The 24744-nt window shown below is 48.7% G+C and overlaps 1 protein-coding gene across 5 annotated transcripts in view; it reads left to right on the forward strand.

Annotated features, from left to right (window-relative positions):
* The window catches only part of LOC120375847 (tubulin-specific chaperone cofactor E-like protein), a 94654-nt gene that overhangs the window by 50738 nt on the left and 19172 nt on the right, over window positions 1-24744 (forward strand). For 4 of the 5 annotated variants that reach the window (XM_039496821.1, XM_039496814.1, XM_039496817.1 and 1 more), the window contains 9 exons: window positions 733-870; window positions 1886-2051; window positions 4958-5370; window positions 6062-6632; window positions 8622-9214; window positions 11901-12474; window positions 15511-16121; window positions 16843-17404; window positions 21790-21989. In XM_039496821.1, the coding sequence (XP_039352755.1) occupies window positions 733-870; window positions 1886-2051; window positions 4958-5370; window positions 6062-6632; window positions 8622-9214; window positions 11901-12474; window positions 15511-16121; window positions 16843-17404; window positions 21790-21989 (3828 nt within the window). The remainder of the gene's footprint in view (window positions 1-732; window positions 871-1885; window positions 2052-4957; window positions 5371-6061; window positions 6633-8621; window positions 9215-11900; window positions 12475-15510; window positions 16122-16842; window positions 17405-21789; window positions 21990-24744) is intronic. The other variant, XM_039496816.1, reaches the window with a different exon arrangement.

The following is a 24744-nucleotide window of genomic DNA, read 5'->3' on the forward strand; positions in this document are numbered from 1 at the left end:
CAAGATTAGCTCATGTGGACCCAGGTAGGATAGGGCTTTTATGGACAATGCTCTGGGATTCTATGGTCGAGCTCATTTGATGTCCTCTTTAGAAGATGACAGAGCACCTCCTCCTAGCATGGGGTGATGGCTTGTTGCTGAATTAATTTATCTGAAATATTTATCGTTTAAAAATTGAAGAACCGTTTAAAAACAATGTAAATGTTGTCATTACATTTTTGCAGATTGGTCTGGGATTCCTGCAGCTTGGGAAAGCAAGATTTCCTTGGGTACAATACACTGTTGACTGTTATAGATGCCATTGTTAATATTATTATAGCATCTGAATGGGGAAAGTAACCCAATAAGATAACACTGTGATGAATAAAGCTGAGATAGAATAACGCTAAGATAACAGGCTGTAGCAATCCAAGCCCAGCTGATTGCTTTCTCAGTGCTTGTTCTCATACTGCCATCTATTGGTGCTAAAATAGATCACAGATTTAATCTGTCTCCTGTGGGGTCCCAGATGGAATTATGCTCTGGAAAGCTATGGATGCAGTTAAGCGGGATTGAATCAGCTGTTGGGTGGCATCCTATACCATGCTTAGCTTTTGCTGTTTAATTATCAATTTTCCCTATTGCATTTCATATGGGATTGATGCAGAAGAAGGCAGCACAGAAAAATGGTGCAAAAGCTGAGGCAGGGGTGATATCACTTTGCGAATATGCCTGTCTCTCTGTTTTAAACAGGTGAACACTTTTCAAGCTCTCCTGATTTCAGATGGGGTGTCCACGTTTGCTATGTTCAATTATGAAGAAATCATGTGGACCACTGGAACAGCGAGTGGAGGAGATCCTTTAACCGGACTCGGTGGAGTGATGGCCCAGGTAAGGCTCTTACTGTGCATCTTCACTGTCATTTGTTTATGCTCTAACCTCTAACCTGTCCTTGTTCTGACAGTGTCAGCAGAGAAATATGATCTAGTGAAGACGTGACCCGCCTTAACACAGCGTGGCTTTTGTCTCCCTCTAGTGGCTAGACCAGGTCGTTTAGCTTAAACAGTCAAGGTTCATGCTGGATGATCCATTTGGACCATATGGTTCACAGGGCACTTGCTGGTGAACGGAGGAGACCTGGCTGGTCACATGGTGCTGCTTTTCTTTCTTCTTCCCAGACTGAAGGGAGAATAGGAGAAATATGAAATAAACAGCAGAAGGAAACTGTGTTTTACTCCTTTTGATAAAAGTTAAACACCTAACATTGTAAAGGTAGCTAAAAATATATGAAATTGAGAGCTGGCTGAAAAATACCATTTTTTTAATTAAAAAAACCTCTCATCCATCCATCCATCTCTATCCATCCACTCACGCTCCCTTTTCCTTTCCCTTTTCTCGCCTTCCTTCCTTCCAAAAATTGTTTGGCTTTTCACTGAAAAGCCAAAAGAAAAAGCAAGTTTTGTTTTGTTTCTGAAAATTGAAAACAGGATTTTTACCAAAAATGTTTGTTTTTGAAAAAGCAAAACAAAAAATAAATTTCAATTTGTTTGTCAAAAACAAGCAAACAAATAAAAGAACCAGGAACTAAAGATTTCCTTTGGGCCAAATGGCCTTTTTTGTATTTAAAATACGGTAATAATAAAAATGTTTAGGTTAAAAAAAAATTAATCAGTTCCAATTAGTTTCCCGGTGTGACTTTTCTATCTACAGAGTTGCTGTAGCTGCCATCGGGATCTTATGTGATCACAGTGGAGAGGGGAAGTGAACACAAGATAATCAACTGCAAAATTTACAGAGAAATCAGGGTTATTAACATCAGCAATGGCAAGAAATATGAGACAGAACAGACTTAAGGGAAGGATGGTCTCCGTGTTTTCAGATTAATTTTGCTCTTTCTGTGTTCCAGGCAGGATTCAACGGTGGAAACAGCACCAACTATTTTAGCATTCCTGGTTCCAGAACCCCGGAGATAATTAATATTGAAGATACAACCAATGTTAATGTCCCTGGACGCTGGGTATTCAAAATAGATGGGAGAGAAATTGACCCAGCCAATGGCTGCAGCCTGAGAGGTAAAAATTGCTTCTTTCATGTTTTTGAAGTTTACCATATAACACAAGATGATTCAGTTTGAAAATTGACAGAATATGCTGCTGCTGCTGTTGCTTTGCTGTTATATTGTCCGTATTCTTTGCAACATGTGTAAACACTCCAGGATAGAGGCTGCCTCTTTGGAAGGCAGAATGGCCTAGTGGTGAGAGTGTGGGACTGAGAGGCAGAAGACTTTGCTTCTAGTTCTGAGTCACTGTAGGACCCTGTGCAAGTCACTACATTTTCTAATGATGGTCACCTGATGCCAGGGATGAAATCCGGACCCTGTTGTGGTCAATGGAAGTTTTGCTAGGAAGGCCAAGACTTCATCCCTGGGTAGCAAACCCTTAGTGGTGCAGATTGGGTAAACCACTATAAACTGCAGTTTGCACTGGGGCAGCTTAGTCTGGTTTCAAGCAGGGCTAGTGCAAATAGCGGCTTTCCCTGTCTCCACTAGAGGTTTGCACTGTGGCAGCTAAACCAGTGGCTGCATTTGGCACCGGTGATTGTAATTAGGACAAATTGCTAGCGTGGAGAAGGCCTAACTTCATAGCATTTTAAAAGGGGCGAATGGGCCCATAAAGAGCTGTGAGTCTGTTCTTTTGTCTCGCGTATGGCTGTGTAACTCATTAATGTCAATGGGAAGCTATAATATACGCTGGCCTTGTTCCCGTCCTTCTGTGGTTTTAGTATCTGACTGTAATTAAAAGCCTACATTTCCCCCACCTCAGAGTTAGAAACCTGTGAAACTAGGGCTTTAAATTCTCAGTAAGGATTGAGAGCCCTGTACTTTCGGCACTGCAGATAAGCTAGAGTAACAACAGCAAAAGAGACTCTCCTGGCTGGCCTGATGGAAATGCCATGGGTGTAAAAAGACAATACTCTGACTTCCTTTCCCTTGCTTCTGAATTATGGATTGCTGCTTTTATGCATAGGATAAATTCAATGGCCCTGCACAACCTGCTGGATATGTCAGTGTGCCACTGACCGTGCATAGGTATAAAGTGATAGAAGCGCTCATTGTGATACCAGGGGGACTTGGCGGCACGGAGATTATTGTATTATCATTTTACAAATAAGACTGTCTCGGGTGTCTCCTTCACTCCTGAAATCTTTCTAACCAGAGAGAATTTTCACTCGCTGCTGGAAGCCTGAAATGTCAAGGATTGAAAATGTATACTGGTCTGAGATCTGCAGTTTGTTTATATGCAGCCCTCGACTAGTGCTGATATAGCTCTGCTAGTCCAAAGGGCCTGTATAGCCCCTGAAAAAGTTCAAGGTCTGATGCACAGCAGGGATGGTGTCCCTAGCCTCTGTTTGCCGGAAGCTGGGAATGGGCGACAGGGGATGGATCACTTGGTGATTCCCTGTTCTGTTCATTCCCTCTGGGGCACCTGGCATTGGCCACTGTCGGAAGACAGGATACTGGGCTAGATGGACCTTTGGTCTGATGCAGTATGGCCGTTCTTATGTTCTAAACTTGACCCACCAATGCTCAGAATGAAGGCTGAAATTTTCAAAGGGACTCAGACACACAGTTCCGTCTTCAGGTTAATGAAAGCAGTGCATCTAACTCCCTTAGATGAATATGGAAATCACAGCTGATAGCTCAATGCCATTTGTAAGAGAAGAACCTCAGATTTTCAGTGGTCAGAAGTGGGTCTGAACAGGTTTGTTTTGCCTAATTTGGAACCCACTCGAATGTCGTGGGCTTGGAAGGTTGGCTCCAAAGCAAACATAATTGGGGTCTCATTATGTTTAGGAGAGATTTTTTTCTGTGGAAAGAAAAAAGAAAAAGAACAGAGAGCGTGAGAGAGATGAAAATCCAGGGGAGAGATGAGCAGAGGGTGGGCAGAGTGAAAAACAAACAGAGAGAGGATGTGAGGAGGAAGCAGATGGAGGAGAGAGAGACTCTAAAGGGGGGGGGAAAAAAGACACTTTCTTTTGCCAGTCTAAATTCTTAAATCTTCCTCTTTCCTTTCAGGTCTCCATTCAGCGAGAAAAACATGCAATAGACTTCACAATACAGTGTAGTTACACTGCCGTCATGCTGTTTGATCATCAATAATTGCTAATTCATATAACCCAAGGCCAACTATGTTATGGAATTATGTATTAATATGCCTTTGGTTTTATAGTTAGTGTATGTGTGTGTGTGTGTGTGTGTGTGTATATATATGTGTGTGTGTGTGTATATATATATATATATATTAGAATTCAGGTACATTGACGATGTAGTGTTTGTTCCATAATTGCTCAGTCACCTTCCAGTTGTGTGAAATTAGTAACTACAGCTATCAAAAGGGTTAATTACAGTGTAATTACAGAAAAATGACAGTGGATTCACAGTCACTATATAAAGGGTAACCAAAACAGGTTGACTTAATATATTGCAATATATTAAGCACAAATGACTTCAAATTCCAGGGAGAAAAGGTTCATGAACCAAACTAGTTCTGTACACTCCCCCCTCCCCAAAATAGTTTGAGCAGTTCTCAAAACTAGAAAATCTACCTGATTTTGCCCAGCAATAACAGAGGTCATGATTCACTGAAGCACATGCTTAATGTTAAGCATATGAGTAGCGCCATTGACTTCGATGGGACTTCTCCCCTGTTTAAAGTTAAGCATGTGTTTCCAATGCTTTGCTGAAGTGGGCTGTGATGTGTTACAATGCTAGAGAGTGGTGTGATATGGCAAGTAACATCACACGGGATGCTGTGTTAGAAATGTACCACGCTGGTGGTCCTGCTTTCAAGGCCAGTAAACTTTCCCAGTGTTGGACCCGGATCAGAAAGAACAAATGACTTGGAACTCTTGATTGTTCTTCTAAGTCGTGTCATGGGTCCTGTGTTCCGACAAGTAACGCAATGTGGGGTTCTTTTAGGGCAGTTTCTCCATCCAGGCGAGATATTCTGGGACAACACCAACTGCTCCACCAAGTGTCGTTGCCTGGACTTTAACAATGAGATCTTCTGCCAGGAGATGGCTTGCGGCCCCTATGAAGTATGTGAGCCGAAGGACAAGTTCTACCAATGCGTGCCAGTGGAGAGCAGCACCTGCGTGGTATTCGGAGACCCACACTACCACACCTTCGATGGCTTCCTCTTTCACTTCCAGGGTTCCTGTGCCTACCTCCTCACCCGGCAGTGCTGGCCAGAATCTAACCTGCCCTTCTTCAGCGTGGAGGCCAAGAATGAGAACCGAGGTGGCTCCTCCGTCTCCTGGTTGAAGGATATCTCGGTGGAGGTTTATTCTCACAAGATTGTTATCCCCAAAGGGAGCTTTGGGAAAGTTAAGGTAAGAGCCCCAGCAAAGAAGGAAAACTCCTTGGGTCAGATCCTCGGCTGGTGCAAAGCGCTGTAGGTCTGTTGAAGTCAGTGGGTCTATGATGGTTTGCACCATATCTGGACCAGTGTCTTTGTCTGGAATCCAGGCCTTGTAGGACTCCTCGGGGAGGTGGGGTGGGGGGAGAGAAGGGACGCGTTAGTGTAGGTAGTGCTGAAAACTGGAAAGGCCCCAACCCGGCCCTTAAAATCCAACCCCTTCTCCAAATGTTGTTGGGGCTGGATTGCAATCACTGGTTCCCAATTCACCATCTTGCTCAGATTCCAACATTGCAAGGGGCCCATTGCCAACATTGCAAGGGGTCAGAACCAGGGCTGCCCAGAGTGGGGGGCAATTTGCCTCAGGACCTACAGGGGCCCTGCGAGCCCTGGCCCGGCGGCAGTCTGGGTTTTCGGCAGCATTTTGACGGTGGGGGCGCTTCAGTGCTGCCGAAGACGCGGAGTGACTGAAGGGCACCTGCTGCCGAAATGCCGCCGAAGACCTGGACCACCGCCAGGTGAGTACAAGCGCTGCAGCTCCCCCGCTTTGCCCCAGCCCCCCTGAATCCTTTGGGTGGCCCTGGTCAGAACCACCCCCTGGGCTCCCAACAGTGTGGAAACCCTGCTGTGTTACGTGATGTTACTCTCTTGCTTTGCTCCTGCAGGTAGACGATTTGGTGATGTCCTTACCCCTCTCCTTGGAACTGGGGGCGATAAAAATCTACCAGAGTGGTTTGTCAACTGCGGTGGAGACTGATTTTGGCGTCTTGGTGACCTACGATGGGCAACACTATGCCTCCATCTCTGTCCCGGGCACCTACATCAATGCCACCTGTGGGCTGTGTGGGAACTATAACAAGGATCCTCAGGATGATACCCTTCGCTCGGACGGGAGGCCAGCGGTGTCAGTGCTGGACCTGGGGGAGAGCTGGCGAGTTTACCATCCGGAGTGGAAATGCTCCCCAGGATGCTTAGACAATTGCAGCTTCTGCGACTCTGCCATGGAGTCTCTCTATTTCACCCCCGAGTACTGCGGCTTCATCAACAAGACCGGTGGCCCCTTGTGGGAATGTGGTGCCATTGTGGACCCCACGGCCTTCGTCCACAGCTGCGTGTATGACCTGTGCAGCATCCGGGACAACGGCACCGGCCTCTGCCAGGCGATCCAGGCTTACGCCTTGGTGTGCCAAGCCCTGGGGATTCCAGTGGGAGACTGGCGAACCCAGACAGGATGTGGTAAGGCTGCCCTGAGGAGGCGGGAGGTGGTTTCGGGGGCCCGCAACAGACTCCCATTGAAGTGAAAACCCTGCATGAGATAAGCCCGGAGCCGAGCCGGCAGGGACTTGATTGAGGCAGCCAGAGTTACAGTGAAAGCCGAGCAGTCCCTCCTTTCAGTCCTGAAATGCAACACGAGAAGGACTAGGGGACGCCTAGTAACTAAAGGGCAGTTAGAGTGTTGAAGAAATAGAAGGAAATTCGAGCGCCCTTTGGAACTCAATGCTGGAGTGCCAGGTATTGTGGTTGGACTCAAGACAGGGCTGGCTCATTTAATGGCCATTGCCATCCGCTGAGATGCTAAAACTAAATCTCTCCATCTGCTGTCTCTCTTGCGCCACTTTTGTGCAGAGGGAACTCGGCTGATTTCGGCAGGGTTACTCCTGATCTATCGCGGCGTGAGCGAGAGGAGACTGGGGCCCCCCGTCCCATAGTGCAGGGTGTAAGCTGACCCCATCTGCGAGGTGTCAGGAAAGGACTTTTCCTTGTGCGTGTGGTGCTGTCTGACTCTCTGAGTGCAATGGGGCGCAAGAGCACAAGAGGGCAATTTAGAGACAAAGGGGGTGTAATGGAGGCCGTTCGCCTACCTCCCTCTGAACCATCAGCCACTTCCAGGAGACAGGATGCTAAATCTGACGCACCCAGTGTGTAGTGGTGACACCTTGGTCCCAGTTCAGAATGGCAGAAGTGGAATGGTTGCCTTTTTCCAGGCTATCGTCCGCCACCAGTGTAACTGGTTGAAGCAAGTGGCTAAATTACCTCTGCCAGCCAGCATACGTAGCGGTGTCAACACCAGAGCAGTAAGGGGATAATGGCAATCTAATTGCATCTCTCTACTAGGGATTCATGCCATGCTCATTACTGTGGCATCAGAGTGCTGAATGATAAGAGAGACAAGGTGGGCGAGGTCATATCATTTTTGGGGCCAACTTCTGTTGCTGAAAGAGGCAAGCTTTGGAGCTACACAGAGCTCTTGTTCAGCCTCAAAGCTCAAGAGCTTGTCTCCTCCACCTACCGAAGTTGGTCCAGTAAAGTTATGACCTCACCCACCTGGTCTCTCTAACATCCTGGGACCAACACGGCTACAACACTGCAAACGATACTCCCTTAGGCTACATTAGAAAGCAATAAGGGGTTGATGATACCAAGAGAGAAATCCACATAGTATGTCAGCGGTAATATTGAATACTAATGTCTCTTTTTCTATTTATCATCCCCATACTTACTATCTGTCTGTTGATCATTGCCATACATAGATAGGTAGACAGATAGACACATTATCTCACTTATCATTATGGCATATGACTGCCTAATAATAATCCAAAGAGTAATAAGAGAATAGTAATAATTTGTAAAATCACATAACAATCAGGGTTAGGAGGGAATCTAAATTAATATAACTACCACCACCTGAATGGTGTCTGGGTCTATGAAATTTTCTGGGAGATTTTACGTCTCAGCCCATGGTCTTATGCCTGATTTTCCTTAATCTCTTTCCGTTCTCTCCCCTCTTTGATTTCTTGATTCCTCCCTCTCCCCTCCCTTCATCTTTTATTCTTACAAGTTTCACAAGTAGAAAATTCGAGGGGGAGCACAGATGAGGAGCTGTGTTGGGAACTGTGGGAGAGAACCCCACAATGCCGTGCAATTGCGATGGGACGGGGAATGCTGTGGGTGTGGACCGGAAAAAGGATGGTTAGTATGGGTGCTGAGAGGGCCCCATGCTAATCTCTCAGGTGTGTGAATTAGGAGCACTTTCTCTGAAATCAGGGTTAAGTGACAGCAGACATTTTGGGCTAGATCCTCACCTGGTGTAAAATGGCCCATACGCTTTGGTGCAGCTCTGCTGATTTACAGCAGCAGAGGATCTGGCCCAGAGTTGAAAACAGTTCGGCCCCGAATAACACGAGTAGCCTTGTAACAGCCGCTCTTCTACCTTCCTTCTCCTAGCTACAGCTGTCCAGTGTCCAGAATTCAGCCACTACTCAGTCTGCACCAACAGCTGCCCAGCCACGTGTTCGGATCTAACAGCCCCGCTGGCCTGCAGCTCCCCTTGCACCGAGGGCTGTGAATGCAACGAAGGCCACGTCCTTAGCACGGACCAGTGCGTCCCCATCCACAAGTGCGGCTGCGATGTCGACGGCAGGTACTATGCTGTAGGGGAGTCTTTCTGGGCCGCCGCAGACTGCACGGTGCAGTGCCGGTGCGAGGACGGTGCAGAGATCACCTGCTTGAATGCCAGCTGCCGGGAAGGAGAGGTGTGTGCGGTAGAGAACGGCTACCAGGGCTGTTACCCCAAGCGAGAGAGCTTGTGCTTGGTGAGCCAGAACCAGGTGTTGCAGTCCTTTGATGGGGTGGCGTTCATGTTCCCTGCGGAGCATTCCTATACCCTGCTCAAAACCTGCTCGGAGAGACCGCACTTCCTGGAGGTTGACATCAGCAAAAAGAAGCCTGAATCCAGGCCTAACTGGCTCCGACCCCTGAGGATCCAGGTAGCTGGCCAGGAGGTCAAAGTTGGAGGTTCCAGTGCTTCTGAAATCAAGGTAAGAATCCTATTAAGGGACAGTCTTCAATCGGGGGAAGGGAAGTCTCTCTCTGCTGCTCACAGAGAGCGAGAGAGCATTGTGTTTCCATGGCACGTTGCAGCTGAGAATCGCTGAACTCTTTACATATGTGCCTCAACAAAGTCTTGTGATTTGTCACCACCTCCACTGCGGGAGGTAACCGTGAGTGCTGTGGTGCCCCCATCCCCTGGAGGTTTGGTAGCATGCCGGACGTACCAGAGGCAAGCTCTGTAGGTGTTCCAAGCACAAGGCCCTTTAGGCTGTAGCCGTTGGTTAGGTGCCCGCACAAACTCCCAGGGTCTGAGGAATACCAAAGGGCTGCTTTGCTGGGGCCACTAGAAATAAATGTTGCCATTACCCAAGGCAGGATGGCTTCATGATACAAGCGGTGAACCCACTGTTCCTCTCCCTAAGAGAGAGATGGTAATTATTCCCATTTTACAGAGGGGTAAACTGCGGCAGAGTGGCACAGCTGGGATTAGAGTCCAGCAGCCCTGACTCTTCTCACTAGACAACACTGCCAACTGCAAAACATGCCGGACATTTCGGTTGGGATTTTCAACAAAGCTGCCCCCAAATCCCATCCTAAACTTTTGTCATCTCCCAAGACCCGGAGGGTTATGTCTATGCCGCAAGAAAACTCCGTGGCCGGACTGTATCAGCTCACTCAGGTTGTGGGACTATAAAATTGCGTGTAGATGTTTAGGTTTAAGCTGGAGCCCAGGCTCCGAGACCCCAGGAATGGGGAGGCTCCAGCCCAGCCTTGAACATCTATACTGTAATTCTACAGCCCCTCAGCCTGAGCCCCAGTCAGCTGACGCAGGCCAGCTGTGGCTGTATTATTTGCACCTGATTGTTTTCTCCTTCTAACTGAGAGAGGTGAAACAGGGTTGGGGTGGAGGGGATAGAGGCTGAGCAAAGAAAACAGACATCCCGGAGTGAGACAAAGCGTGGAAGATGAAGGATTTAATTTGTAGCAGATCCAGACGCTGCTTGGGAAAACTGGTGCTAGGAGCGACTGGCCCATGGAGACTCTGAACGGATGCCAAGACAAAAGGGACGTAGGTGGAAATCGATGTACAATGCCTGTACGGCAAGTCTGTGGGTTTTATTAAAATACCGTTTCCTGCAGAGCCCGGGGTTACAGCATAGTTATAGTCAACAAAGCAGCTATGGAAAACAAGGAACCTTCTTACTGAACGGTTTTACTCCCTGTGAGGCTTTGCTTGCTTTCTTGTCACCAGTGAGCTTTTGCTCTCCTTAGCCCTGCTGAGTCAGGACAGCCACAGGAGAGAAGCGAGGATGCTCTTCTGGCTCGTGCATCGTTAACGAAAGTCACTGTTGCAATGCTCAGCTAAGCTCTGCTTGCTGAATGTTTGTTAGTGGTGAAGGATGATGCAAGACACTGCAAGAGCCCAACTTGATTGGTCAAATCCCCATTTGAGTCTGTATTGCTGGCGGTTAGATAAATCACTGTTTGATTTCTAGAGTGAGCAACTTTGATCAGGACACATGGACAGAAAAAAATCCAAAATCCACTAGACAGTGTTACTTACAAATAGTCCCTGCAACCTTGTTTTAAGCCACAGCTGCTTACAAGTGAATGTGCCCTAGGCACATGGGGTGTCAAACTGACAGCGATCCTTATTTATTCAGACCCAAATTAGTCAGTTTTACCAGCCACCAATGCCAGCATGGAAAGGGTGTCGCTGTCATACATGAAGCTGTGTGATACTCTTCTGCCATGCTTGCAGTTACACAGCTTTACCACTGCTTCGCAACATACTGGGTAGTGTGCACGTGCACTACTGCCCTCTACTGGTGGCAGTCAGAACTGCTGAGCTGTGTGTCATAGGCTAAATACTGCTAATGGGGATTCTCCTGTAGCTTAAGTGTAAGAGACCTGTGCTCTTTCTTGAAGGAGAATTTTGGTTCTATCTCAGATTATTTATGTGTATTGTGGTAGCACCTAGGAGCCTCAGCCATGGGCCAGGACCCCATTGTGGTAGGCACTGTACAAACACGGAACAAAAAGACAGTTGCTACCCCCAAAGAGTTTCTAATCCAGATGTTGCTGTGAAGTTCCAGATGAGCTCTGCGTGCAGTGTAATGGCAGCCGTGTGGTTCCTAGATGATCATGGGCTTGTTATAAAACAGCCACAACTCCCATTCAACCTGCTCAGCTTACAACGGGCCCTCCCTTACCTTCCTGTTTCTTCCGCTAACTCTTCCATTCTGATCTCCCGAGGGTGATGGGAGATGTAGCATAGATCAGTGGTTCTCACACTGTGGTATTTGTCCTGCTGGTGGCACGTGGGCTGTTTTCAGGCAGCATGCAGGCTTGGTTTGAAATACAGAACAAGAGTAAGGATAGGACTGGAAGGGACCTCAAGAGGTCATCTAGTCCTGTCCCCTGCACCCATGGCAGGACTAAGTCTTATCTAGACCGTCCCCGACAGGTGTTTGTCTAACCTGCTCTTAAAATAACTTAGCACCAGTTTCAATGCTCGTTGTCCACGCTGTATTTGATGCAGATGACGATGTGATCCAGAGCAATAGCACTGTCTGCTGCTAGCTGCGGGAGTAGGACACGAGGCGCTCTGCTTTCAGTGGTCACCTCCATAGCGGCGAGCATTTCACATCCACCACGCGCTTTCGTTTGCAGGTGAATGGCTATGAAGTGGAGCTGCCGTTTTTCCTCCCCTCCGGCCAGTTGGAAATTTACCGGAGCAAAAATGGCACAGTGATTGAGTCCGAAGGGCTTGTGAGTATCCAGTACTCCAACCTAGGCATGCTGCAGATACGCCTCTCAACCGTCTACTTCAACTGCACTGCCGGACTGTGCGGCGGCTTTAACGGGAACAGCAGCGACGAGTTCTGCTTCCCCAACGGCAAGTGCACGGACAACCTGGTGGTTTTCCTGCAGAGCTGGACCACCTTCGATGAGATCTGCAACGGGGAGTGCGGGGACCTGCTCAAGGCCTGCAACAATGACTCGGAGCTGCTCAAGTACTACCGGAGCCGCTCCAAGTGCGGGATCATCAACGACCCCACCAACAGCTCCTTCCTGGACTGCCACGGCGTGGTCAATGCATCGGCCTACTACAGAACGTGCCTCTTCCGCCTGTGCCAGAGCGGGGGCAATCAGTCGGAACTCTGTGACTCGGTGGCTCGATATGCTAGCGCCTGTAAGAATGCGGAGGTGGAGGTCGGCCAGTGGAGGAGCTTCAACTTTTGCCGTAAGTTGGGGAAAAGTCTTTGATTGACTTTGGATGGGGTGAACTACTACTTCTTCTGCAGAGGACAAGTATGTTCATTATTTTCCCCCTCCTCCCTTCCCATCCTTCCCTCCCTTTCACCCCCAGATCCTTCCCCTCAAAGCTGCGTCTCCAGCCTGGACATCTAAGGACTATCGACTAAAATGTTTTAGTGGTCCCATGATGCAAAGTGTCAAAACGTTTTTTTGTCAGTCCTGTGCTATGCAGGGGGGTCAGACTAGATGATCTTCTGGCCTTAAAATCAAGGAATCTAGTCAACTTTTTGGGAGTCGGGGGGAATGGCTTTCTGACCAAACCAAACATTTTCATGAAAAATTGTGAGCTTTTTTGGTCAGGAACCATCTTTTGTTCTGTGTTTATACATGCCTCGCACAGTGGGGACCTGATGCATGACTATAATAAATAATAATAATCCATAATTAATTGTATCTATTTTCTTCTGTTTAGGTTTTTATAAGGTTGCCCATCACTGTGGTATCTGGGTGCAACATAGATTCATAGGGTAAAAACCTGGCCCTATTGGGTTCAGTGGAGCCGGAATTTCACCTATACATTTCAAGTTCAGAAGGGAACATTGTGATCATCTTATCTGATATCCTGCATAGCACAGGCCAGAGAATTTCACTCAGTAATTCCTGCATCTAGCCTAGTATGACCTCACTGAACAGCACTTGATCCTCTGATTCACAGAAATCTCTGTAAATGAAGGATTGGTGGTGGTTTTTTGCTATTTCGCCAGCTTCAGTCAATACATGTGTTCTGTAACAGTAGCCAATGATGCAAGAAGTAGTAGTCTCTTACCTAGCTTTTTTAAGCCATGCGTTGGAGTCAACAAAAGGAAATAGTAGGAGAGTTTCTTAACTCATTCACCAGGGCCTTCTTCAGATGAGCACCTGCTTCAGCCCCAGTAGCATTGTAGCAAAGTAGAGTCTTGTGTTGCAGACAGAAAACGTCTGTACTTGTCGGGAAGAACTGGCAAGTAAATGGACAACTTGTATAAATTAAGAAGGGAATTTTGTTTGGACACAAAGACACAAAGCTTTTGCTTTTTGTGCTCAGGCTAAATTTTCAGCACTTCCTTTCCCTTGCAGAAAGAGGTCTCCCAATTAAGTAATTTCATGATGGCATTTCAGGAGACATCGGGAGTTGTATTACACTGTGTCTGAGTGTTCCAGAATTGCAGATGGATTCTAACAATAGTGTAAGCCATCAGCAGAGAGTAATTTGAATAAGGCATGTTTTTTTGCTGTCGCTGTCAGCTTGCCATCGATGTTGTAACATTCATAATTCAAAAGCACATGTAAAAATCCCACACCGCAGAAGTACATAACAGGCAATGAAACAGCCTTTACCTCTCAAATGGAGGGCTTATGGGAGTCTGTGGAAGGGAGAGGGGAAGGAGAGGCCGCATAGTCTAGCGGACAGGGCCCACAGAGTCAGGAGACCTGAGGTTCTATTCCTGGCTCTGACACTGACCTGCTTTGTGCCCTTGGACAAGTCACTTTCTCGCCCTGTGCCTCAGTTTCCCCTCCTACCTTTGTCCAGCTTGCCTGTTTAGATTGTAAATTATTCAAGCCAGGGACCATCCTATATTGATACTGTAATGCAAATATTAATGATGATGTTAGGAGAGAAGCAGGATGTGGACAATGAGTCCAGAAAAGTCGACCACCTGCAGTTTAGAATGGACTGCTGGTGAACTGATGTTTCTGCACAATTAATACAATAATAACATAAGAATTCCTGCTTCTTATATAGCACATTTCATCAGTAGATCTCATAGCGCTACAGACTGCAAAGGAGGGCCAAATCAAAAGATGGATGGGGAAACTGAGGCACAGAGAGGGCAAGTGACTTAGCCAAGGTCACCCGGCAGGTCAGTGGCAGAGTTGGGAATAGAACCCAGGACTCCTGAGTCCCTGTCTAGTGCTCTATCCACTGCCTCCCAATAGAACATAATGGTCTCTTCATTCTGCTGAGGACACGTCACAGACAGGCCGGGGTGTTTATTGATACGGATCACAGAGTAAGGGTCTGTGATCCAGCAAGGTGCTGAGCCCAGTGGGGCTTGAGAAGGCTCAGCATCTCCCAGGATGTGGTCCTGAGACCCAGGAGATGAGACATGGGAGAATAAATAAATGGGAAGGTGCAGAGAAGAAGGTGGGAAGGATTCCTAAAGGAGGAGGTGAGATGGAGCAGATACGCAGAGGGGAGGTCGATCCAGGTGTAGGGGGATGCATTGGTCGAGGGTATGAAGCTGAGAGCGGGTGAAAGAGATGAAGGGAGCAGTAGGGCAAGAGAACCAGGAGACGCAGAGGAAACGAGAGCCTGGAGGTGGAGGCCTGGGGCTAGGAGTTCTTGAAGGCAAGAGCAAAGAGCCTGAGTGCCATGTGCTGGTGTGTGTGTGGTGGCAGGGAGGGGACAGGAAGGGATTCATGGAGGAGGGCAGTGCTGGAGGAGGAACACACAGTTGCAGCTGTGAGCTGAAGGCAAAAGAAAGGCATTAAGGTGTGATTCACGCGTCTCTGATGGAGGCAGGTGTTTCAGACAGATGGGGCAGTCAAAGGGAAAAGGAGAACGACAAGACCAGAGAGATGGAGGGGGAGACGCTCTGAGGGAGGCCGGGGGAGAAAATCCGCAGAGATTATCATCAAAAGAGCAAGAGGGCCAGACTGAACTGGATCCTGAGACGAGACAGAGAGCAGGAGGCAGAAGGGGATGAACGGGAAACCAGATATGGTGGCAGGATGGGGAGGGAGAAATCCGAGGAGATGGGAGGTGAAAATGGGACAGGAGGTTGCCAGGGCTGGGAGGTGGGGGGTACAGTTGGTTTCCTTAACAGTAGCTTGTGTGGCACTGTCCCCAATACCACAACTTGATCTTTGTCTTGCTGATCCCACATCCTCCTTCTCTCTGACCTGAAACTCCATCGCCGGTGACGGTGGAGCCTTTCTCCCCAATAAGCCATTGATGTTGTGTGTGTTTCATTGCCTCCAGCTCTCCAGTGCCCTGAAAATAGCCACTTCGAGGAGTGCATGACCTGCACCGAGACCTGCGAAACTCTGGTCATCGGCCCCGTCTGCGTGGACACCTGCATGGAGGGCTGTCAGTGCGACGAGGGTTTTGCCTTCCAAGGGTCCCAGTGTGTCCCCAGGAGTGAGTGTGGCTGTAATTTTGAGGGGCATCAGCTCTTCACCAATCAGACCTTCTGGATGGACATCGACTGCCAGTTCTTCTGCTACTGCAACGGGTCTGACAACAGCGTGCACTGCGAGAGCATCTCCTGCAAGGACGACGAGTACTGCCTGGAGGAGAACGGCCTCTACTACTGCCAGCCCCGCACGGATGCCTCCTGCATCGTCTCTGGCTATGGCCATTACTTGACCTTTGATGGGTTCTCGTTTGACTTCCAGAGCAGCTGCCCGCTGGTCCTTTGCACAACGATCTCCAGGCAGCGGGTAGAGAGGTCAGATACTTTCCCTGGATTCACCGTCACAGCCAAGAACGAGGACCGGGACCCGTCCCTGGCCTTGTGGGTGAAGCAAGTTGAGGTGAACGTCTTCAATTATAACATAATCATCCACCGGGCCTACAAATACACGGTGCTGGTGAGTCATCTGGTCACAACGTGACCCAGAGGGTAGAGGGGTGGAGGGAGAGGCCGCAGCCTGGGGTTGTGGGACTCAGTTGAGCGCAGTACACACTGCCAGCTAATCGGGGACAGGGCAGGAGTTGATGCTATTGGAAGCTGGTGAAGTTTTGGTAGATCCTGACCCATGGTCTAGTTTTAATATGGCTACATTGGGTACCAGCACAGTGAAGCCGCAGCAGCAACTGCTTCAGCATGAGCTAGCCACCCGAGTAATTACCTAGGGTCCCAGGCAGGCTTATACTACTGCGGCTTCACTGCTCAGGCACTCGAGGTAGCTAGATTAAAGCTGGCTCAGGTACGTGTACTTGAGCTGCAGTCACACCCTGTGATTGCGGTACAGATGTACCCATTGGGTAGCTTGTTTCTTTGCACTGTCTACACCAGTCCTGGAACAGAGGTGCTCACAAACAGCACACAGTATGGAAAAGAGCACCCCCATCTGGAAAAAGCTGGGAGCCAGATCTAGCCCAACTCCTGCCCCATGCAGCATCCTCCAGTGCTTCATCCAGGTGTTGTTGTTATAATTATTATGGTAATCATCCCTTTCTTCTAAGAGCTGCATCACAGTCACAGCTGGCCCAACAGAGCATCTCCCATGAGGTGCATATCCTAAAACAAATGACATTCCTTGATCCTTGCAGATTAATAATTACCCATCCGCTTCTGTGTCCTTGCAGATTAACAATGAGCGTCTCTACCTGCCCTTGAAGCTGGGCCAAGGGAAGGTGAACATCTTTGCCTTTGGCTTCCACATTGTGGTGGAGACCGACTTTGGGCTGAAGGTGGTGTATGACTGGAAGACCTTCCTCTCCGTCACCGTCCCGCGAAGCCTCCAGAACAACACCTATGGCCTCTGTGGCCGCTACAATGGCAATCCAGGGGACGAACTGGAGACCTCCAGCGGGCTGGTGGCCTCCAACATCAATGACTTTGGCCAGAGCTGGGTGAAGCGGGATACCTTTTGCCAGGTGGGCTGTGGTGACAGGTGCCCCACCTGCAGTAAGGTGGAAGGGTTCTGGAAACCCCAGCAGCTGTGCAGCCTGATCCCCAGCAAAAGCAGCGTCTTCGCCAAGTGCCATAGCAAAGTCAACCCCGGCTTCTTCTACAAGAACTGCCTGTTTGACACCTGCATCGATGGGGGAGCTGTCCAAACCGCCTGCAGCTGGCTGCAGAATTACGCCAGCACCTGCCAAACCCAGGGAATAGCCATCACCGGCTGGAGGAACTTCACCTCGTGCTGTGAGCAGAACCTTTTCCTTCTACCTTTGCCCCTGTAAATTACTTGGATGATCATCTGCTTTCAGACCAGGTCCTCAGCTGGTGTCGCTCCACTGACTTCAATAGCAATTGCAGCAAAGGGTCTGTCTTTGTGTGTGCAAAACCTAAAGCTTCCCTCTCCAAAGAGAGGGGGACGATACGGGGAGAAAATGGCAAGACAGAGTAGAGGGAGCTAGATTCCAATCCAGTCACTGGTGCCATCTGATGGCTGTTCTGGGTGACCGGCGTGAGATGAATTTAGTGGCCTTGGCCCAGTTCCTAATGGGCAAGTGTCAGCATCACAAAACCACTGCTGCTAATTGGGCCCCTGGCAGGCACCGGATGGGCTATGGAGACGGAGCTAGTTCTCAGTGGTCCCTGCAGAGCAGTGCCCTTACCCGTGCATAATTAGAGAACTCAGTCTCCCAGACTGTCAGCCTGGCATTTTCCACTCGCACCCCAAGTCTGGTGACCAGACGAGGGAATCAGAGTTCAGGTCCCAGCCAAGCAGCGTAGGTAATCTCCGTAGCAGCTCCATGGAGCTGCACTGCAAAGTTCTGAGAGGCGGCAGCATCGTAGACACCTCCATGGAGGGATGAGCCTCGTGAGACAGTGTTGCCCAGTGGATAGGGCACAGAACTGGGAGCCAGGACACCTGAGTTCTGTTTCCAGCTCTGTCACTGACCTGCTGTGGGATCTTGGGCAGGTCAGTGATCCTCCTTGTGTAGAACTTCTCATCTGTAGAACGGGAACTACTAGGGTGGCCTAGTCTTCGGGAATGTTCGGAGATGCATGGCCGGAAAGCACTATGCAAACGTTATTGTTATTGATGATGAGTATGATTGCTGTGATGTCTGGCTTTTGTGGGGGGAGGTGGTAAATATGGGGGCGAGGAATCCTTGACACTCCGGGGATTCCTAAGGAGAAGAACCAAGGTTAGGCCCCATAATAACGGCAAACCCAAAAATAATGGATTAAAAATGATACCCATGATAAGAGACAGGGAAGAAAAATAGCTCAACAGATAACTCGGCATGAAAGAGAGGTGTACCAGAGTCACGGGAGATTATCGCTCACGTCCACAGATTCGTAAAGGAAATGGAGCTGCTGGAGGATGAATTATGGGGCAGTCACTAAATCTGAAGGTTTCCTACGCACTTAGCAGGAAACAAGTTTGTCTCCCGGTATTTCTCCAGGCTTGTTCAAAACACCCTGGGCCTGGGCGGTGTAACGATCAGGAGGGCTATTGTTTGTATTGTATGCAAATCTACTCAGTTGCTAGGATTGGTGGCATGCCGTGGTTGATGCTAGGAGGTTTCTAGCTTGGTCTTCCCAATCTGGATGAGAACAGGGTTTTTATTTCCCTGAGAACTGAGTTAGCCGTGTGGTGCTACAAACCACCCCTCATTGGATTAAGCCCTGTCTGCAAACAAACAAATGAATGAGTGATAACCAAACAGTTTTTCAAACAGAGGCACTTCTGCAAAGCGCCAGCAGCAGAGCCCCAGTGAAGCCCTTGGGTTTGATACAAAAGCCTCTGCCTGCATGGATCCAATTGCAGCATGGGTTGGGTGATTTCACATACATGCACACTAGAACTAGAACTGTGTTTGCAAAAAAAAAAAAAAAAGGTAAAAAAGAGACTTTAAACCAGACATCTCCTGGGTAAGGTCCAGTCGGCACTACAGATCCGAGCCATGTTTGTAAACAGGTTAGCAGGCAAGTGAGTTGTAACCGGATTCCCCAACGTGACTGTGTTTATAGACAGGCTGTTGGTTTGCGTTTCTCTCCGCTCAGCATAGGAGCCGTGCGAGAGCCCAGGTGCAGGCCTGCTCCCGAGCCGGCTGAAAGCACAACAGGCTTGTTTTCGGACCTGTGTGGGCGTGCACCGTGCCAGCAGCCTATTGTGTGATCACCACATTACAAAGCCTGCAGATGGGCCTTGTAGCATGGTGTAACAATAGGCATCTCACACACAGGACGTGTGCACTTCACGGGGAGCTGCAGAGGCTCAGCTCCATTTGGAAACCAGTCCCCTCAGGCTAGAACTGTCTAACCGGCTAAGCACAGTGATTCAAATGTATTGTGGACAGGGCTTGAGATCCTGTCCATGTTATAAAGACTGCTGTCAGGGAACCCATTTACAACATGGTTGCACCCCAACAAAGTCAGAGCATGGCTCTAGTGGCAAAGGAACCTGGCTGAGTTTTAACGTCTCTGGACCCTGCTAAAATCTTGGATAGTCAAGTGCTTCAGCACAGCCTGGGGGTGTGGTCAGGTTCTCCTCTGCCCTGCCCAATGGATCTATGGAGAAAGTATGGCTTGGGACTCGGAAGATGGGGGTTCAATTCCTGGCTCTGCCTCAGACTCTCTGTGTGACCCTGGGCAAGTCTCTTACTCTGTGTGCCTCAGTTTCACCAGTGTAAAAAGGGGATGATACTGTCCTCAGGAGTGCTGTGAGGATAAATACATTAATGATTGTGAGGTGCTCAGATACCATCCCAAGGGAGGGGGTGGTAAGCACCTGTATACATAGCACCAGGGGCACAAGTGATAACAGCCTACTACTGCTGCCTGCTAATGGAGCTACCCCTTTAGCTCAAGTGGTAGAAGATCTATGCTGAAAATCCTAGGTTTAAACCCTATAGCCAACCCACAAAGAGCATAATTGAATAGTCAGGCGCCACATGGTTTAGAGCATCATAGCAAATCCAGGGAGGGGAAGGGTTAACTCCAAAGTTCAAAAGAGAGCAGCTATTCTTCATTTGTTAAATAAGAATTTGATTAGTTATATAGGAGGGGAAGATTATGTGTTTGTTCTAATGATGCTGCCTGCTATTGTCAATAAGATTACAATGCATTGTTCAATTAAACTCCCTCATAAATGGAGATGCAAACCTCTGCGGCAGACAGACCATCCGGCAAATCAGACAAAAAGTAATTTTCATCACTAACAAGATTTAAAATTAAATTTGGTTTATTCTTCTTTCTAGTCTCAAAGCCATGACTTAAAACGTAATGCTCCCGTGTCGGAGGGACTTGCTCCTGGGGGCTGGAGCTAGGTGCAGCGTGAGCCTGGGTTGGCTTCTATTCTGTATCGGTGAACCGAACAGAGCAGAAGGGGTGATGCCATCTCTTTCCCCTCCTCTTCTTCTGTCTTATGTTTTAAGATTGTAAGGCCTTCAGGGCAGGGACTGATTCATAGCGTATGCATCGTGCCTTGCCCAGTGGAGCCCTGATCTTGGTTGTGGCTTCTGGGCACCACTAGAGTCCAGAGAAGCACAGAGAAGGCGGAGGAAGAAAAGAAGGTGGTACATTAAGTGAGGCTGCTTTGCTGGCTGCTCGCTTGCTTGGCTGAGAATACAATGGTGTAGTAGTTCTGCTAACGGTCTTCAGTCATAGCCAGCAACAACCCTATGCGTCTTTCTTGGGCAAAGACCACTGGCCATTCAAGATGGATTCTGTGCTGTGCACAGATGGGGGCTAAGGATGGGAGGCCAGCCATACCTATTCTGAGATTTGAACTTGGCCCTCTAGAAGTGAGAGACTAAGGCACAGGCAGACCACATCTCCCCAACCTCAAACCCACCAGTGAAGCCTTAGGGGATTTCATGTTAAAATGGAAATGTTTTAAGTGTGGCTCACAATAACCCAGGACCATGCCGATCATCTTACATTAATGCAACAGCTTCCATCCCAAATGAACTAGCTAATCTAACATTGGGATGATTTCGCCCACCAGTAAAATGCAGCCTTTTCTGGGGTGGAATATAAATTGCAGCTTAACAGAGCAGAGCAGAGCAGCATAGTCCCTTGTTTTAGCAAGTGAGGATGAAACACTATCCAAATTCAGTGCCTCAGGAATTTAGACAAAATTGGCTGAGGGCACTGGGGTACCAGTCACTGATGTTCTAAAAAATACCAAGAACTTAAATGACTAGCTGTCTGGGGTCTCTTCCTTGCCTAGATCAACTTCCTCCTCTGTGCCACAATTTACCCAGCAGTAACATTGGGATAAATGTGCCTTACCTGGTGGAATGAATCTTAATCCATGCCTGCAAGGTGCTTTGCGATCTTTGGATGCGCCCATTGGCCGACCTCTTTAGCGCTTGGAGTTGGGGAGCTGGATAGCTGAGGGAGCCTGTGTATCAGCCTTTCACACCTCTGCAAACCTGGACTGTAGCTTTTCCTCCCTGTCAGGGGGCACAAGAATACCTGCCATTTCACCCTGTAGCTTAGTATTAACACTACTAGAGTTAAGCTTACTGGATTGTGCCATTTGTGGGGTAGGGGTGAGGGTGGCTGTTAATTCAAGGGTTGACTACCCATTTTCTCCTGCACGCTAAGCCCTATCGCTTGCATTCCAGCTGTCAGCTGTCCCCCCAACAGTCACTACGAGAGCTGTGTGACTGTGTGCCAGCCCCGCTGTGCTGCCATCCGGCTGAAAAGCGACTGTAACCATTACTGCGTGGAAGGGTGCCAGTGTGACCCTGGTTACGTCCTGAACGGCAAGAGTTGCATCCTTCCCCACAACTGCGGCTGCTACTTAGATGGCAAATATTATGAGGTAGGATCGTCCCCGTCTTCCCTCATCTTCTACCTTCCCTCTTTTCTTTCCTCCTTTTTCTGTCTGGCCGGGTGTGTGCTGAGTTGTTTTTTCCCTCCACTGGTGTAGCTACTTAAGGTTAGATGTGCTGCACTAGTGTAAAAAAAGTGAATTGTATCAGTGGGGCGTACCCCTGCGCAAATCACTTTTTACACTAGTGCTGCACATCCACACTGGGGGTTCAAACCCGTGCAGCTACCCTGTGTCAGTGCAGAAACAACCCACAGCCAGCTTTCTATTTACACTAGGACCTTGCCTTGTAACAACAGACATGTGAACATGCTAGTGCGGGCTTCAGGATGGGCTAGCAACCATAGCATACGCCAGCCAGAGAGCCCGGGTATGGACGTTGCTTGCTAGCCTGTGTTAAAGCCTGTGCTACCTTGCTTCCACTCTTATTGATATCGGTGCTAGCTAGGTTAAAGCCACTGTGTGGATGCAGTCACACCTTCACTTGTAGTGTAGATATGCCCCAGATCTCTTCTGAAAGCGGCCTAAGGCACTGAGGCTAACAGACCCCATAGTTCTAAAAAGTACCAAGATCTTAAATGACCAGATGTCTGGGTTCTCTTCTGAAAACATTACCCTCGGCCAGATCAATGTTCCCTCTAAATTTTCTTTGTTCTGTGTGGGCTACAGACTCCACTGAGCACTCCTTTTTTGTCCTTGGGCAAGCTCACACCTTTTTTTTATTTGTCTCTCACTATATGGCATTGAAAAGTGTCAGGTGTTTGTAAAGTGACGTGTCAGCAATGGATTTACACACAGATTGCACATGCACGCGTAGCAGTGGGTTGAGAACCTATCAACTCTCCAGAGTTTTGGAAAACAAAGTTAGAAAACCAGGAAAGCAAGAGCCATGCCTCCCCCATCCACCATGAGACCTACACCCCCCATCCCCAGGAACCTCAGCCCTTGAGGGGGAGCCCCCACCAGCCCCTCCCAGGAGCTCCTCCCACCCTGCTCCTTATACCCCCCGCTGGCTCAAGGCTTCTTTGGGGGAAAGGATTTTAGGGTCTTTCCCTCTCTGTCCCGCAGCCAGCCCTGCTCTCACCTCTGACTCTCGGGTCTCCAGGAGGGAGTTGCTTTCGCAGCCCAGAGCAGGTAGGAGTGCACGAACTGTGATGGTGGCACAGGTTCTCCCTCCTCCCGTTCCTCCCACTAGGCAGGGCTGCCAGGGCTCGTTTCAGCCCTGGCAGCCTGCGAGCGGTAGGGATTGGCATCTCCACAGCTGGCTCTGTGAACCCTGGAATGGGACCATGAAGAACCTCTCCCCCCACCCACCTAAATGGTGCTTCTGCCCCTCCCCAGTCCACGCTCCTTACTCTTCCCTGCTGGCTCAAGGCTTCCTATGGCACCAAGAGTTGCTGCCCTGGATTCCCGCAGGAAGGCCTGGCAGACAGAGCAGGACCCCTGCTGGGGTCTCCGAAGCCCCTGCCTCTTTCACTCTTCTCCTTACCTCTCCTCCCTGATGGTCTCCAGTGCCAAGAAGAGCAGCTGCGGGTTATGGCAGGTTGAAGGCCTGGGTGCTGCCTGAGCTCCCGGCCACACGAGAGGTGCGGTAGCTACCAGATTGCTGTGCGGCTGCACCTGCGCGCAGCTTAAAGGGACCGTTGGGTCTGATGCCACTTCACACCACTCTGCAGGAGCAGAGGGAAGTCAGTGTAATTTCCACTCACTTCAAGATCCTTTTATGCTGCCATAGTGGTGTAAAGGGGCCACAATGCGAATGAGAATCAGTCCCACTGTGCCTATAAGTCCTGCTTTCCCCTCCTTTGTTTCTGGATAGGCGCCTTGTGTTTTTCCTATGAGTCCGCTGCTCTTAGCTAACAGCTTCTGGGAAGATGGCTGTATTGCATCTAAATAAGGGTGTCTTCAAGGAGCTCTCCTCATCTATATTCCACCAAGCAGCAAAAAAAATTGTAAAATGTGAGGTGCGCACAGTGCAAATTATTCAGTTTTTCTTCCCTGAGCTGCCTGTGGAATTGGACACTAAATAGTCTCTAAATAAGAACAAAACAGAGATGGAGAATGGAAACACTCTTCATTTGCTATGGTTTCTTCTGCCCCTTGCTGCCTTCTAATTGGACAGGCCTCCAATAAACTTTGGATGTAAAGATGGGAATTCTATTCTGCTCTCTGCTACTGGCTCCGTGGGACAGTGAAATCTTCCTGGAGGATAATTTGTAGGTCCATTTAACAGAGTTTCTCTCCTCTGTTAGCTGCACCGCTGCGAAGCAGGAATGCAGAGTATGTTTCCCTGCCGTCTAGAGATTGATACCAGCATAATTAATAACCTTAATGTATTTAGCCATATAGTTCTTCAGGTTATGTAATATTCATCAGCTTAATCCTTGTAATGGAACGACAAATTCTTAATAATGAGACTGAAACTTAGTCTAGCTCGCAGTAAAAATACAACACAATGAAACTTTAATTCGCATAGCAGCATTTGCATGAATCAGTGGGGCTGACTTCTCCCTTCTGTACACCCATACAATGCTACTGACGTCAGTGGATTTACTCCTAATTTACCCGGGTGTAAGTGAGAGGAGGGAATCAGGCTCCCCGAATCTCATAATAGATTTTACAGGGTTAAAACCATAAACAGCAGAGGAAAGAGAAGAATCAAGAGGGAGGCGAGAGATATGGAATGCGAAAGATGAAGTGGAGAGATCAGAGAAGGTTGTTCTATATTGCTGGAACTGCAGAGAAG

The sequence above is a fragment of the Mauremys reevesii genome, linkage group 12, assembly GCF_016161935.1.
Source record: "Mauremys reevesii isolate NIE-2019 linkage group 12, ASM1616193v1, whole genome shotgun sequence".
Classification (NCBI taxonomy): Eukaryota; Metazoa; Chordata; order Testudines; family Geoemydidae; genus Mauremys; species Mauremys reevesii.